The following is a 17,635-nucleotide window of genomic DNA, read 5'->3' as shown; positions in this document are numbered from 1 at the left end:
TTACTGCATGTAGTCATCATCCTCCTGCAATCGAGCGACTATTAGGGCCTCCACTGCATCTCCATGACAGGAGCATTCTCACAGAGGGTATTCGCACTGCTAAAAGCCAGACTGGAGTCAAACGTTCACAGATGCAATCTGAGGATATATGGCGTCAGCTCACTGCATGTCATCATCATCCTCCACAAATCTAGCAGCTGTGAGGGCCTCTCAAGCACACCTGCCTCGTCTGGCCAGTGCAAGGGCCTCATCCCCATCATCACTGTCTTCGAGGATGCCCTCATCCTCATCCCTATCGGCCTCCTCCTCATCGGAAGAGAGCTCCAGCTCCTCCATGTCCTCCTCAGCCAGCTCCTCTCCCAGTTGCAGCGCCAGTTTGTAAAGGGCTCAGCAGATGATGATGATGATGCGTGACACCCTCTGTGGACTGTGTTGCAGGGCTCCACCAGACCGGCCCAGGCACTGGAACCTCATTTTCAACATTCCAATGGTTTGCTCCACTAAGTTGTGAGTTGCTGCATGAGCCTCGTTACACTGTCTGTGAGCAACTGAGGATGTAGGCGTCATACAGACTCCCTGGAAACTGTGTGCAGACCTGCAGGATGCGTTTGTGGTGATCAGGCACCAGCTACACATTCACCGAATGGAATCCCTTACGGTTGATGTAGCTCACCAGGTGTTGTGATGGAGATCTGAACACCATATGAGTGCAGTTGATGGCACCCTGCACCCGTGAGAAACCTGAGATCTGGACAAATCCAACCACTCTTGCTTCCTGACTGTCCTGGTCCTGGGCAAAACGCCCAATGTTGTGCGCCGTTGCAAAGATGCCATCTGTATCCTCATGGATGGGTTGTCTCTCCCTGCAGGTTGTCTTCTGGTGATTTCATGCTCAGGATGAACCTAGTCAGTTAGCACATACCTGAGTTAGGGGTCAAGCACCTAACATTCTCCTCAACAAATGGGAGAGAGCTCGGTGGGAGGAAATCCAGCTGTTTTCAGTGATAGTTTTCACAGGATCTGCTCCTCAAGACTGGTCACAAGTCTGATCTGGCTCCAGCTCTGAGATATTACCCTCCACATCTCTGACTCAAACAGGCCAAACGCATATTCCAGGACTCGAAACACTCCACGGACTGTATGAACACTGTATGGGCTGTATGGACACTGTATGGGCTTATGAACATTGTGTGGGCTGCAGGAACTCTGTATGGGCTGTAAGAACACTGTATAGGCTGTATGGACAATGCATGGACTGAATGGACACTGTATGAGCTGTATGGACACTGTATGAACTGTATGGGCACTGTATGGGCTGTATGAACACTCTATGGGCTGTATGGACAATGCATGGACTGTATGGACAATGCATGGACTGTATGGACAATGCATGGACTGTATGGACACTGTATGATCTGTATGGACACTGTATGATCTGTATGGACACTGTATGAACTGTATGGACACTGTATGGGCTGTATGGACAATGCATGGACTGTATGGACACTGTATGATCTGTATGGACACTGTATGGGCTGTATGGACACTGTATGGGCTGTATGGCCAATGTATGGATGGTATGGACACTCTATGGGCTGTATGGACAATGCATGGATGGTATGGACACTATATGGGCTGTATGGACAATGCGTGGACTGTATGAACACTGTATGGACTGTATGAACACTGTATGAACTGTATGGACACTGTATGAACTGTATGGACACTGTATGAACTGTATGAACACTGTACGGGCTGTATGAACACTGTATGGGCTGTTTGGACACTATATGAGCTGTATGGACACTGTATGAACTGTATGGACACTGTATGGGCTGTATGAACACTATACGGGCTGTATGGACAATGCATGGATTGAATGGACACTGTATGAGCTGTATGGACACTGTATGAACTGTATGGGCACTGTATGGGCTCTATGAACACTCCATGGGTTGTATGGACAATGCATGGACCGTATGGACACTGTATGGGCTGTATGAACACTGTACGGGATGTATGAACACTGTACGGGCTGTATGGACAATGCATGGATGGTATGGACACTGAATGGGCTGTATGGACAATGCATGGACTGTAAGAACACTGTATGGGCTGTATAAACACTGTATGAACTGTATGGACACTGTATGGGCTGTATGGACACTGTATGGGCTGTATGGACACTGTATGAACTGTATGGACACTGTATGAACTGTATGGACACTGTATGGGCTGTATGGACACTGTATGGGCTGTATGAACACTGTATGGGCTGTACGGACAATGCATGGACTGTATGAACACTGTATGGGCTGTATGAACACTGTATGGGCTGTATAAACACTGTATGACTGTATGGACACTGTATGGGCTGTATGGACAATGCATGGACTGTAAGAACACTGTATGGGCTGTATAAACACTGTATGAACTGTATGGACACTGTATGGGCTGTATGAACACTGTATGACTGTATGGACACTGTATGGGCTGTATGGACACTGTATGGGCTGTATGGACACTGTATGGGCTGTATGAACACTGTATGGGCTGTATGGACAATGCATGGATGGTATGGACACTGAATGGGCTGTATGGACAATGCATGGACTGTAAGAACACTGTATGGGCTGTATAAACACTGTATGGACTGTATGGACACTGTATGGGCTGTATGGACACTGTATGGGCTGTATGGACACTGTATGAACTGTATGGACACTGTATGAACTGTATGGACACTGTATGGGCTGTATGGACACTGTATGGGCTGTATGAACACTGTATGGGCTGTACGGACACTGTATGGGCTGTATGGACACTGTATGGGCTGTACGGACAATGCATGGATGGTATGGACACTGTATGGGCTGTATGAACACTGTATGGGCTGTATAAACACTGTATGACTGTATGGACACTGTATGGGCTGTATGAACACTGTATGGGCTGTATGAACACTGTATGGGCTGTATAAACACTGTATGACTGTATGGACACTGTATGGGCTGTATGAACACTATGGACTGTATGGGCATTGTATGGGCACTGTATGGACTGTATGGACACTGTGGGAGCATTAGTTCAGTAAAAGGTTTATTTTTCAATTTATGTTTGTCAAACCTGTACAGGAAGCACTCATGTTTAACTGCAAAACAAATTGGCATCATATGCTTCCACAAAATAAGGTACAAGGTATTTGGCTGACACAAGATCACTAAGGCTCCTTCGACAACACCTTCCAAATCCATGAACACTACCATCTAGAATAACAAGGGCAGCAGACACCACCTGGAGATTCCCCTCCTAGCCACTTACCATCCTGACTTGGAAATATTTCGCCGTTCATTCACTGTTGCTGGGTCAAAATCCTGGAACTCCCTCCCTAACAGCACTGTGGGTATACCTATGCCACATGGACTGCAGTGGTTGAAGAAGGCGGCTCACCACCACCTTCTCAAGGGCAGCTAGGGATGGGCAATAAATGCTCGCCTAGCCAGCAAAGTGTACATCCCGTGAATGAATAAAAAAGATCAGTAATGAATGAAATATTATGGACGTGTAGGCCTCAACTGTGATCTCATCATTCATTCATTTCCTGGGAGTCATTCCCTCCATTTCATTCATAAAAACTGGCCAAATTTGTGTTACTGCAACATTATATAACTACACTGCTCAAATCTGAATAGCCTGGTTTATATTCATAATGAGTCAATATATGAAAGTAATCCTGACACAGACACAATAGGCCAAAGGACCTCCTTCTGTGCTGTATATCTTTCTACCAACTAAATAGCCACAGTTTTAAGTCAGCCATTTACAATTTGACAGCATAAATATATTTAACACATTGGAAGCCTTGTTATTTTTAATTTATGAAATCTGGGGGAAATGAATGAATGGTGAATTCACAGATTTAGGCCTCCACATTGATACCATGATGTCATTAATTATTGAGACTGAAATCCTGTGTTGCAATGAGCATCATAGTGTGACCCAGACTGCCCACTCCTGGGATGGTATTTAGTGCGGATGATGGGTGTCATACCCACTGGCTGGAGTTTCTGTGACACCCCTGTGTCGCCTCGTTTTGGGAAGGCCCTGTCTGGTATTAAGCATCCCTCAGGCACTTAAGTGGCCCCCAGTCCCAGGAGCTGTGGGCCAATCAGAGGCTGGCAGCTGTCCATTGCAAGCAGCGCCAATAGGAGTGATATGATCTGTGGTAATGCACCCAGGGAGAGGCCCAGTATCAATGAAGAGCCCAGGCCATAGATGAGTGAGGATGAGATGGGTGATTCTGGGATGGAGGTTGTGGAAGAGGATAGGAGGTTCAGAGACAAGAGCAGGGGATGACTCTCGGTGGTGCCCTCTCCTTTCCCAATGCCCAGTCCCTCTATTGGGCATTGAGTGCCTTTGAATGAGGTACTATCCTTGGGAGCTCACAAGTTGATACTTTGGGCTTCTCGCACTGCAGAGTGAATAAAGCCTCCTTATAGGTCTCAATTTGTGGTGGGGCAGGAAGATCATGCACGAGCCTTCTCACCACGGACTTAATTTAGGCAGGGGCAGGAAGGAGGCAGGGTCCCCACCTGGCACCCTCTTGCCCAATTAAATGACACCTGCCTCCAAACTTGCCTCGGGGAGAGCATTAAATTCCACCCATGTTCTCAACAGTCCAATAAAAATAAATGGAGTCAAACTCCTGGCTGGTGAACACAGAAAGAGAAATTCCAGCCAGCCACTGTCTTATATATTTCTCTTTCACTCACAGGATCACCACATTTCCGCACCGCCTATCTCTCTGACCCAGCATCCCCTGAACCCCCCCATACCTGAGCCACTGGACCCACCATTGCTCTGATCCACTGCCTCCATCTCACCAGCCCCCTGACCCCTCCCCACCCACACAATAACCCCCAACACAAGGATGCTGATACGAGCAGAATGGTGATGTCTGGAAAGAGATAAATATATCCATGACAGCCAGCTTTCCTGAGTAGCTTTTGAAATGTGTTCGGAGAGAGGCTGATTCACGTACTAGAGGAATTGGGTCAAAATAGTTTGTGGACAAATATTTATCAGTATTTAGTGCAAGAAAAAGGTGCGAGTGATTGATTACCTGCTATCGTTGTGAGATGCTCGGAAAAGAGGTTGTGCTGAGGGGTGCATTGAACAGAGAATGCTCTATTTAGCTGTTCTATTTGTAAAGGAAACTGCAAACTGCAGACATTACATTAAAATCCACAGTACACCACAGCGCCTGCAGGAGTCATGTTCTGATTTGTAAGCTTTGCTCACTGTAAGCAAGTTTCAAGAAATTTGTGTGTGTGTGCTGTGCATGGTTTCTTAATTGTTAATGTTAAGTTTATAAATGCCAAGTAATGCCCACCTAGTTTGTGGTAAGCACCATCAAGAGGTGAAGGAGCCAATAAGATCACAGAAACTAAAAAATTACCTCTTGGTGGGTAAAATGCATCAAAATGGATCGGTGTTAAATTTAATTAGAAAGCAGTTAACAACATCCCCCATAAGATTAGAATCGCATAGCACAGGAGACTGCCATTCGGACCAACAAGGCATTGCTAGCTCTTTGAAAGAGTTATCCAATTATTCTCACTCTCCTTCTCTTTTCCCCCAGCCCTTCTTTTCATTTTTTTTATCCAATTCCCTTTTGAAAGTTATTATTGAATTTGCTTCAAAGGCCCTTACAGGCAGCACTTTCCAGATTCTAACAACTCACTGTGCAAAAAGAATTTAATTCCCCTCTGGTTCTTTTGCCAAATACCTTAATAATTAATTGGAAATCATGTTTAATATTTATCACCTTCAAATTTGTTCTAAGCTAGATTACCTAACACAAGATTCATTCATTCATACCATCACTAGTGTCATAGTAATGAAGGAAAAACTCCAAATTGCATCTGGAAATATTGGGCTTTAAAAATAAGACCTGAGGTTTTAAAATGTACACAAGCCACAGGCTGGAATGCTGCAGGGTAACTCCCTTAGAGGTAATGGAACCCCACCCTGTTGCCAGACAAGGTACTTCTAAAGGCATCTAGAAACTAATTGCTCCGGTAGAGACAATGGGACACAATGGGAGATGAGTATCATCTCATCAAGAAATCCTTTGAGCAATGCCCAGAGTTGTGAATTTGCTTCCCACTTGGAGTATACAGAGGCGAGATTAAAAGTGAGCTGAAAAGTTGGTTGGTGTTCTGAGAGAGAACAAGTGCTGGAAGTTTGACTCAGAAGTAACAGCCACACACAGTGCCCCTACAAATAATCATTTTTGCAGAAATCTCGATCTCTCTCCCTCTCTACTGGGACCTCGAAACCGACTATTCATCTACCGGAGTCTATTTTACAGGAATCTTGAATCGCAACAACTGCTTTGCTCAATCACCTACTCACCATGATTCAATGACTGTTCCGTATACCTTTTTTAATATATATATAATATATTATATATATATATATATATATATATATATATATACACTTACTTCAAGGTAAATTCTTAATTTTAACCTGTATGGCCGGATATGCATCTGTTTTATCCTTTCGCGTCTTTAGTAGTTAATAAACTTACTTTTACCTTTAACTCAAGAAAGTCTGATCAAATTGGCTCCTTCAAAACCTTAATGATTGGGGGACTGGGAAAAAGGTATCCACGAAAGGGATCCTTTTTAGATTAAATCTTGTAGTGACCAACAGAAGTTGGGGGGGGTGATGTGCGGGCGTGCTGCTGAATAAAGACTGGGAATCAGTTCATCCCTCCTCACCCAGGACATAACAATTTGGGGGTGTCCCAGCCAGGCGGTGACAATTTGACGGGGTCTCGCCTGGATCAACAACTTTGGGGAACCTCACCTGGGGGTAGGTCATAACAGTAGCAACCCTGGCGTTGTCAGGAGTCCCATGAAACCGTGAAGTAATCATAATGTTTCTTGAGTGAATTTCAAGCTACACATGGAAGGCCCAGAGTTTTCTCAGAGTTGCTCCTGCCCTTTAGTTGCAATGTCACTGGGACTTTACCATGGGAGCAGCTCAAAGAAAATTCATAGTTGGAAACATCTGTACAATGCACAGAAAGTATGTTCATCTGTATATCGAGTTATGTCTGTTCACGAAACGACTGCCACTCTAGTACTTACTTCTAGTAACGACTCCTTCCAGGCGAATGATGTTAGGATGGTCAAATTGCCCCATGATGCTAGCCTCACTCAGGAAGTCCCGTCTCTGTTTTTCTGTGTATCCTGATTTGAGTGTTTTTAAAGCCACAGGGATCTCTCGCTTCGCTGGCAGCTTCAGGCGGCCATAGCACACTTCTCCAAATTCGCCTGCACAACAACAAAGCAGTAAAAGTAAGAGGTCAACAGTGGGCATCAGTGCTAAATGGCTGGTTCACATCAGAAGTCTGTTATGCCACTATTGAAGTCAATGGAACTGACTATTGGGCAGTGAATACAAAAATACCCTTTATCTACCATCCAAAATGAAGTTTTACCCACTGAAACCCTGAGAGCAACTCAGGATGGCCAATAGACAATGCCTTCTCAATGTCACCCATGTCCCAACAATAGACTCGCACATGAAACTTCAAAGGAGCTCCTCTGATAATCATAGCTGTTGCTAGAATAAAATAAACTTCTCACCTGAGCCAATAACCTTTTCAATTTTTATCCGTGACGCCTCTATTTCTCTAGCAAATTCACGGACTGCTTGGCCTGGGTCTTCGTAGGTGTGAGGGTCGACATAAATCTTTGGGTCTGGGAATCTGACTGTAGAAACAAAGAGTTAACACTCTGTGTGATAGTATTTTAAACATTAAAATAATGTGAGAATGCTCACTGGAATAAGTTGGTAAAGTTAGTGGAAAATTTGCTTTGAGATTCAAGCTTCAAAAGTGAATGGAACAATGAATCTCAATTATTAACTCTGAAGACAAATTAGAAGAGCCATCCAACTCAAACTATATAGATACAACATAGAAGGGTAAAATCAATGATCTTCATTTTCATTTATCCCGATCAGATCTTATAGCTCTTCTGGTACAGCTCAACATTGCAAATGAAGGAACATAGAAACAGGACTAGGCCATTCAGCCCATCGAGCCTGCTCCATCAATCAATACGATCATGGCTGATCATCCACTTCAAGGCCTTTTACCCACACTATTCCCATAACCCTTTATGTCATTAGTATTTAGAAATCTATCAGTCAGTCTCTGCTTTAAACATATTCAATGACTGAGCTTCCACACTCCTCTGGAGCAAGAGGATTCCAAAGATTCACAATGCGCTGAGTAAAAAAAAATTCTTCTTATCTTGGTCCTAAGTGGCTTCCCCCTTATTGTGAAATTGTGTCCCCTGGTGCTCGAATCCCCAACCAGGGCAAACATCTTACATGCATCTACCTTGTCCATCCATTTTAGTATTTTGTAGGTTACAATGAGATCACCTCTCATTTTTTGAAACTCTAGAGAATACAGGCCCAGTTTCCCCAATCTCTCTTCAAAGGGCAGTCCCGCCATCCTGGGAACAAGTCTGGTGAACCTTCACTGCACTCCCTCTATGGCAATAATGTCCTTCCTAAGGCAAGGGGACCAAAACTGCACACAGTACTCCAGGTGCAGTCTAACCAATGTTTCATACAATTGAAGCAAGACTTCACTACTGCTGTACTCAAATCCTCTTGCAATAAAAGCAAACATTCCATTAGCTTTCCTAATTGCTTGCTGCACCTGCATGTTGGCTTTTGGTGACTTATTGACAAGGACGACCAGGTCCCTTTGTACATCTACACTTTTTAATCTCTTATCATTTAAGAAATATTCTGCCCACCAAATTGGATAACGTCACATATTTCTACATTATATTCCATCTGCCATGTTCTCGCCTGCTCATTGGGCAGAATTTTGCCGTCAGTGAGCAGGGGGCAGGGCCCGCTTGCCGACGTGTAAAATGCCGTGGGATAACATTGGGCGGAACCCCCGACGTCATCCTGCCCCATTTAAATTTTCAGGAAGGCGGGGGGCACAGCAAAATCAGCTGCGGGCCCACCGACCTCTCAATGGATCATTTAACCAATTAAAGGACCTGCCTGTACAACCTTAAGGTTGGTGGACAGGCCAGGAGCCCTGGTGGCAAATAGAGAAAACTTGAAACCTCATCCATGGGCGGGATGAGGTTTCATGCAGGGGTTAAAAATTTTAATGAAGTTAATCTGTAAATTATGAACATGTCTCATTTCACGTGACATTGTCACATGAGGGGGACATGGTAGGGATTTTTTTTTCTATTTTTAATATTGTTCAAAGTGGAAGTGATCTCCCTGAGGCTGCACTTAGCCTCAGAGAGATGTGCGATCTTTCATGCGCAAGCGTGAAAGAGCGCACTCTCACTTTTAGGGAATGCCCCCCAACTGCACAGGAAGCGCATAGCGCTTCCCGCTGGATGTCACACTGGGCGGGCCTTAACTGGCTTGCTCACGTAAAATGGTGGTGCGGCCTGCTTCGCTGGCGGGGATCGGCTCGCTGGCTGCCAGAGATTGGGTCAGGCCCACCCACCCGCCAAACATAAAATTCTGCCCATTAAATCAGTCCAAATCCCCTTGAAGCTGCTTTGCATCTTCCTCACAACACATATTCCCACCGAGCTTGGTGTCATCCACAAACTAGGGGGTGTTACACTTGGGGAGAATTTTCTCTCCGTCGGGCAGGTGGTTTAGGGGTGGGCACAGGCGGGCATGTAACCGCCATTTTGCACAGGCGGGCCGATTAAGGCCCGTCCAGCGTGACGCACACCCGCAAGTGCTTAGTGTTACCTGTGCGGGCAGGGGAGGAGGGAGAGTCGGGGCCTGTGCTCTTTTGCGCACGTGTGTGAAAGAGCGCAGAAGTCTCCCTAAGGCACAGAGCTGTCTCAGGGAGATTAATATGATTTGGAAAACTTGAAAAAAAGAACTTAAAAAATTATTCAGACATGCCCCCTCATGTGACAGTGTCAGATGAGCTGGGGCATGTCAATGAAGTTTACTAAAAATTTTTATTACATTTATAAACCCTTTATGAAACCTCATCTTGCCTGTGGATGAGGTTCCATGAAAAATGCAAAGGTGCCTGGGCTCTTTGCCTGCCCGCCAACCTTAAGGTTGAATGTGCAACCCTGTTAATTATTTAAATTGGTTATTAAATGGCCTTAATAGGCTTTTGACAGTTTGGCAGGCAGCCAGCCAACTCTGGTGCATTCCCACCGAACTGAAGATCGGAATGACATGCGGTGACATTGGGACGTACTCCCAACGTCACCACGCGTCATTTTACATGTCGGCGAGCTGGGCCTATCCCCACACACCGACCAGAAGATTCAGGCCCTGGTCTCCACATCCAAATTATTAATATATATTGTGAACTGGGGCCCGAGTACTGATCCCTGCAGTACCCTGCTCGTCACAGCCTGCCAATGCAAGAATGACTTGTTTATTCCTCTCTGTTTTCTGCCTGTTAGCCAATCCTTAATCCATGCCAGTATATTGCCTCCTATCCCATGTGCTTTAATTTTGCCAATCAATCTCCTGTGGGGGACTTTATCAAAAGCCTTTTGAAAATCCAAGTAGACTAAATCCATCGACTCCCCTTCAGCAATCCCATTTGTAACATCCTCAAAAACTCCAATAGGTTTGTCAAACATGATTTGCCATTCGCAAATTCATGTTGACTCTGCCCATCAGATGATGATTGGAGTTGATTTTACCTGGGAGAGTGACTGTGACTACAAGTCAACAGAACTATTGAACATACAAGAGAAGAAGAACAAAGCAATCAGTGGGGCAAGCCCATTCTTCCCTGCCTTAGTCAACAAGAGGCAATTGTTCACTTGCCACCAGATGAACTGCCCAACTGAAGTAATGAAGTCTTAACCATTTCAGGCATTATACTGAGTTCACTGGTTTGGAGATGTGAGCAATGAACAGCTTGTTCATAGAGTCCTAAGGACAAGGGATATGGATCAATGGTGGAGATGTGGAGTAAAGTTACAAATCCATCGGGAACTGACTGAATGGAGAATGAACTCAAGGGCTAAATTGCCTCCTATGTGCAAAGGATAAAGTTGATCGTTCAGAGGCTGATATTCACTTAAAACTATAGTGGGGCAGAGAGCATTAGACAAGCAAAGGTTTAATAGTTAATTAAAATGTATAAAAAATAGTTTTTTTTAAGAAAAAGGGTATAGCATATTAAACAGTACAGCTGACAGATTATTGTTTAGAGTACTGTGCCCAGTTTTAAATACTCTACTTAAGGAAAGATGTCAAGGGCATAGAGAGGGCAGAATTTAATCCAGCCCTTGGCATTGGCTTGTGAGACAGGAGAGGGTGAGGACATAGAATCAGGAAGGCAGGTGAAGGATGGAGTGCCCATTGCCATAGAACCACAGAAAAGTTATGGCACAGGAAGAGGCCATTCTGCCCATTGTGTCTGCACCAGCCAAAAAAGAAAAAAAAAAGCAACTAGCTGCTCATTTTAATCCCATTTTCCAGCACCTGGTCTGTAGTCTTTCAGGTCACAGCATTTCAGGTGCTGAACCAGGTACCTTTTAAATGAGTTGAGCATTTCAGCCTCAACCAAACCAAGCAGCGAATTCCAGATGCCTACCACCCTCATATCCTTCCTATTCCTTCTACTAATCATCTTCCCGGCACTGTCCAATTGGCTCAGGGATGAGGAAGGTCGGGGTTAGCCTTCCCCAACCAGAGGCCAATTGAGTCTCGTAAGTGGACAATTAAAGGCTTCAACATGCTGCTGCTGGTAGAATAGCAGTGACGTAGGTGATTCACACGGTATGGGAAGGCTTGGGGCTAAACTGTCCTAACTTCAGTACCAGAGGTACCTTCTCCAGTGTTTCTGTCTTTTGTGTCTTGTTTCACTACAGCTTTAGTTTGGGACAAACATAATAGGGTTGTGATTTAATTGGATAATACATTTGACATTATTCTATTTCTGTCTGCTGGAGGTATCGGAATAGGGTTTTGATGCCTAATAAAGTATTTATGTGAGTTGCTTAATTGAAAGACTTGGCCAATTCTGACAGCGTCTGCCATTTGGTCAGGTCCTAACCTTGTTTAAGATTTTAAGGTAAATTTTATAGAAAATACTTAACCTCAATAGTATATTGAGGGAATTTGTGATTCAAGCCCTACAAGGCTTGATAAGGCATGTGCTCTCCTTTGAGACTTAAATGTGGTTCTTATTATCACTGTCAGTAAAACACTCCTTTTAAACTAAATCTAAAAGATGTATTTAGATATTCTGTACAAAACGCAGAAACACATTAGGTTCCACACTGTGAAGTACTACAACCCTAGCCTCCTTTTGGACAATCTCAGTATCTCAGTTAACTCCTCTCAACCTTAGGTTGGGAAAGTCAGGTCCCAAAGATGCTTAAATGGGTCTAAAGAACTGATCTCTCGCTCCCTGAAGGAAAAGAGCCAGTAAAGATGATTGCCTTCTTCCAGGAGCATTTTTAATAAATTAAAGTCAGATTATAATTTTTCTGGATATTATAAAAGTGTGGGTTAAAAACTCCTCAGTAAATATTTCCCCACTAAAGGGAGTACAGAGTCAGGTTTTCAAGTTAGTGATGCAGAAGACTATGTGAGACACTAATTCTAAAGTATATAAAAGTTTACTAAAGAACCAAACATACAATTTAATATCTAGGTAGAAACAAGAAATCACAATATTATAAAGATTTAGAATAAGGAGAAATGGGAGTCTTATTTCTAATAGAGCATTCAATTTTAAATTTTAATTGTAACAATAAAAATACTGTCATGAAAAGCCAATTACTGTCACAAATTACGTGCATATTGAACTTTTTAGGGAAGACTTGTGTGTTTTTAAAGAAATACAAGCAAAAGATGGCTGATAATGTAAAGTGACCACTTTCTGGAAAATTCCTATGTGGATTATACTGCCAGACCTGTCCTGAGAGAACTTGGAATTTCACACCTGAAAAGGTATCATGGCCTTCTTCAAGCAGAGACACTTGAAAAGGGATATAAGAAAGATGCAAAACACTGAACTTTAATCTCCTGTAGTTATGGAAACAAAAGACTGATTTGCACGTCTAAGCAGTCACCCAAAAATCCAACTCCTATTGATTTATATCTCAGAATGTGTAAGTAGTTCTAATATGAATGCAAGATGACTATTTCCTGTCCTGGAATACACAGGAAAATAGAAGGGTTAAAAAGCTAGCTGCAGAGCAGTGCAGTGTGTGCTGGTGTGCTGTGAGAGTGACAGCACAAGAAGACCAACTAGTTGCAAGCAAAGTCTCTCTTTCTCTCCCTCTCTCTTTCTCTTTCTCTCTCTCTTGCTGGAGGCAAGGCTCAGCAGAAGCCACAGTGAGAAAGGAAACAGGACAGCCTTTTCCGCTACCCTGCAGAACCAAGTGTCTCCGAACCAAATGTGAAACTGCCAAAGGCAACTCCAATCACCCAGTTTTTACTGTGGGAATCACCCAACAAAATGGCCACAACATACTGCCATCAACACCTCACGGACAAGCCAAAATCTGAATTGTATATTTTTTAAAGCTTTTATTTAGGCTCTTAACTTCTCATTTCTGATCTGTGTGTATGTGCATTGCGTTTTTAATAACTAATAAAGTTACTCTTTCTTTGACACAAGGAAGCCTAGTTAAAATGGCTCCTTCTAAAAAATTAATTACATTTGGACTGGGAAATGATATCCACAGAGGGGAAAGGATCTCTTTTAAATTAAACTTGTTGCAGCCAACCGAGGGGGTTGAATAAGGAAGGAGAGCCAGTTCATTCCTCCTCACCCGGGAGCACATCAAAATTGGGTTCCCATTCGGGAAGTTAACAAATTAGGGGGATGCTCCCCCTCTCCCACCCCAGGAACTGGTCATAACAATATTCTAAGTAAGATATCCATCAAATATTCAAGTAAGGTTACCTGCAGATGCAGTAAGTGAGAGTCACCTAAACTCATTAAACAAGCTGCTTTATTCCGTTTATTCCTGGATACTTATGGAATTTTTTGAGATTGTATAATTAATCTCTTGCACATAGGGGTGGTTTCTTAATAGTACAAGGCTCCTCCTTTTTATCCTCCACATTTGGTTTTGATAACACTTAACTCCCATGAAAAAAAACCCACTGTAATTCCAAAGAAATGTATTTAACTGTCCAATTCTGTGTAGGTCATGGGCCTCACACAGCCCAGGAAAGCCAACCTTGCTGAATTGTATATGCATGTTCAACTTTTTCTTTAGGCAGAGATTTGTTTTATATAATTAAAATATTACACTGAATTTGAAAATTACCTATCTGAATGTGGTTTAGCTATCATTGTGCCAGTGTATAAAAACATTCATTGTGTACAGTTTTTTGGGTGTGCGCCTTCTTATCAGTGAATCCATATTACAGTAAGAAAGGTTAAGCCTCATCTTGTCTTTTGTGAACTGTTTTGACCTGTTCTTGAAAAGAATAAACCCTTTTTTAAAGTTTTGTGAGTTTTATAGGAAAATAATACTTTTACCCGAATAACCCTACATAATGACCATATTTCCTTACACGGATTCCTTCACACCCTGCAAGTGGGGGTTGTCTTCCTGATTTGGCACCCTGTGGTCCACAGAGGCCACCTCCCATCCATGGAACCAGCCACTCTTGCCCTCGCCATCAATGGCTCCCCTTGCCATGGCCTGCCTGACTGGTACCAGTGAGCCCAACCCCACTCACTTGCGTGCCAGGGCCTGCTCCATTGTTGCTGCTCCTTTGACCAGCAGTAGCCATCACTCCCAGTGGTACTGCTGGGACTGAAAATCTGCTGGCCCTCCAATTGGCCGGCATCTCTTGGAGGCGGGATCTCAGTCCTTAAAGGGCCAGGAGCCCCAATGTCAGGCAATTAATTGTCTGAAGGACACAGGATCTGGTCAGGATGCCCAGAAACCACCGAGGGACAGAGGAAGTGCGACAAAGACTGATTCCTGAGATGGTGCGATTGTTCTATGAAGAGAAATTGAGCAGACTGGGCCTGTATTCACTAGAGTTTAGAAGAATGATAGGTGATCTCATTGAAACATACAAAGATTTTACTGGGCTTGACAGGGTAGGTACAGGAAGGATGTTCCCCCTGCTTGGGGGTTGGGTCTGGCAGCAGGGGACATAGTCTCAGAATAAGGGGTAGGCCATTTAGAACTGAAATGAGGAAGAATTTCTTCACTCAGAGGGTGCTGAATATTTGGAATTTTCTATCCCAGAGGGCTGTGGAGGCTCAGTCATTGAGTATATTCAAGACAGAAATTGATAGGTTTCTAGATATTTAGTTATTGAGGGTTATGGGGATAGTGTAGGAAATGGTGTTGAGGTAGAAGATTAGCCATGATCTAGTTGAATGGAGGAGGAGGCTTGAGGGGCTGAATGGATTATTCTTGCTTCTGTTTCCAAAGTTCCCATGTCCCTGCCTTTCTGGCCCACTGATAGGACCACCACCACCAGCTCTAAACTCAGCCCAGGGTGTGGAGAAGAGCATCACTCAAACTGAGGGATTTTCAGAGGCAGGAAAAGCTGACACATGATGAATGGCCCATTGGGGTGATGCAGTAGGACTTCCAATGCATGTGGAACTAAAGGACCAGCCAGAGCACATACTGCCTTCTGGAGGGGAGTGGTAAACACAAGCACATGAAACACACGTATTTTTGAACAGCCACTGAATTTAAGTCGGCCAGCATCATAGTTAAATCCAAACCTGCCTTCATCTGGCATTGACACACATTTTCATTTAGGACTCATCAGACAGTTAAAAAGGACAGGAGCCATTGGCTGATTTTTATCCTCTACTTTGCTGAGAGCTACTGAGCCTAATTATAGCATCTCCACTGTCACATTTGCTGAGATCAGCCAGCTGCTCACATCAGGGGTCAGGCCTGGGAACTTTCTGACCTATTTGGTTGAACATTGTGCCATATTTGAATTTATCGGAGTGTTTTGTCTGTTTAATCATTCAATTTCTCTATTTTTTTCCTACAGGTTGAAGAAAATCATATTTGCCAGGATGTCTCTTTCCTGCTAAGGACAAGAGCTAATCAAGGACTTAATGATCTCTCAACAATTTCAGCCCTTTCATTGTTTGAACAGACCATATCTGAGGAGAGGCGTTATATTGGAGTTATAACATGGACCTTAGTGCACATTTTTAAAACAAGGGTTGATGCATCTGAAGTGTGGCCTAGATTGCAATATACACTCTCCTGGATATTGGTCCACAGTTCTTGGGGCAGAGAATTTCAAAGATTCATAGCCCTCTAAGTGAAGAAATTTCTCCTCATCTCAGGCATAAAAGACCGACCCCTTATTCTGAGACTAGGACTCCTAGTCCTACCTCCAGACAGAGAAACAACGTCTCAGCATCTACGCTGTCAAACCTTTTCAGAATCTTAGATGCTTCAATGAGATCACCTTTAAGCTCCAGAAAGCTTAGACCCATTCTGCTCAATCTCCCCTGATTGGACAGCCCTTTCATCCCAGAAATCGATCTAACAAAACTTTACCGCACTCAGTCTTAGGTAAGGAAACCAAATCTGCATGCAGTATTCCAGGTCTCAACAAAACCTGATATAACTGCAGCAATCCTGCCTCGCTCTTACCACTTTAACCATCTTGCAATAAAGGCTAACATACCGTTTGCCTACCTAATTGCTCGTTGTACCTGCATGTTAATTTTCTGTTTAAGGCTGAGGGGTTGCTCAATTCCGGAGACATTGGGCAGAATTTTGCCATCGGTGAGCAGGGGGCGGGGCCTGCTCACCGTCACGAAAATGTCACGGGATGACATCGGGAGGAACCATCCCACCCCATTTAAATATTCAGGAAGGCAGGGGGACAGCGCGATCAGCTGTCCGCCCACCAACCTGTCAATGGCCAACTGAGATCTAACCTTAAGGCTGACAGGCAGGCCTGGAACCCCAGCGGGCTTCTGAAAAAAACATGAAACCTCATCCACTGGCGGGATGAGTTTTCATGTCGGTTTTAAAAAACTTTAATAAAGTTTTTGTGATACTTATTAACATGTCCCATCTCGTGTGACATTATCACATGAGGGGGACATGTTAATGATTTTTTTATTTTTATATTTTTACAGTTTAAAAAACTTTCAACGATCTCCCTGAGGCAGCACTTTGCCTCAGGGAGATGTGCCCTCTTTCGTGCGCATGCATGAAAGAGCGCTCTCTCGCATTTGGGGAATCCCTCCGCCCGCACAGGGAGCGCATAACGCTTCCCGGTGGACGTCACGCTGGGTGGACCTTAATTAGCCCACCCACTTAAAATGGCGGCAGAGCCCTTTTCGGTGGCGGCGATTGGCTGCTCGCCCGCTGCTGAGTCGGTCGGGCCCGTCCGCTCGTCAAGGGCAATATTCTGCCCATTGTCTTTCTGATAAAACATTAAACCGAGACTCTGTCTGCTTTTTCAAGTGGGTGCCATGCCACTATTTGAAGAACCAGGGGCATTCTCCTGATATCCTGGCCAACATCTATCCCAAACAACATCCAGTTAGTTATCTCATTCCTGTTTGTGAAACCTTGCTGTGCAAATATTTGCT

The 17,635-nt window shown here is 44.0% G+C and overlaps 1 protein-coding gene across 1 annotated transcript in view; it reads right to left on the bottom strand.

The window, feature by feature from the left end:
• epha8 (eph receptor A8) overlaps nt 1-17,635 on the bottom strand; it is a 564,125-nt gene that overhangs the window by 106,349 nt on the left and 440,141 nt on the right. The window contains exons 10-11 of the mRNA XM_041206570.1: nt 7,662-7,787; nt 7,161-7,346 (exon numbers count right to left, since the gene is read on the bottom strand). Coding sequence (XP_041062504.1) covers nt 7,161-7,346; nt 7,662-7,787 — 312 coding nt within the window. The remainder of the gene's footprint in view (nt 1-7,160; nt 7,347-7,661; nt 7,788-17,635) is intronic.

Source organism: Carcharodon carcharias, chromosome 15, assembly GCF_017639515.1.
Source record: "Carcharodon carcharias isolate sCarCar2 chromosome 15, sCarCar2.pri, whole genome shotgun sequence".
Lineage (NCBI taxonomy): Eukaryota > Metazoa > Chordata > Chondrichthyes > Lamniformes > Lamnidae > Carcharodon > Carcharodon carcharias.
This window is presented reverse-complemented; position numbering and strand designations above follow the sequence as displayed.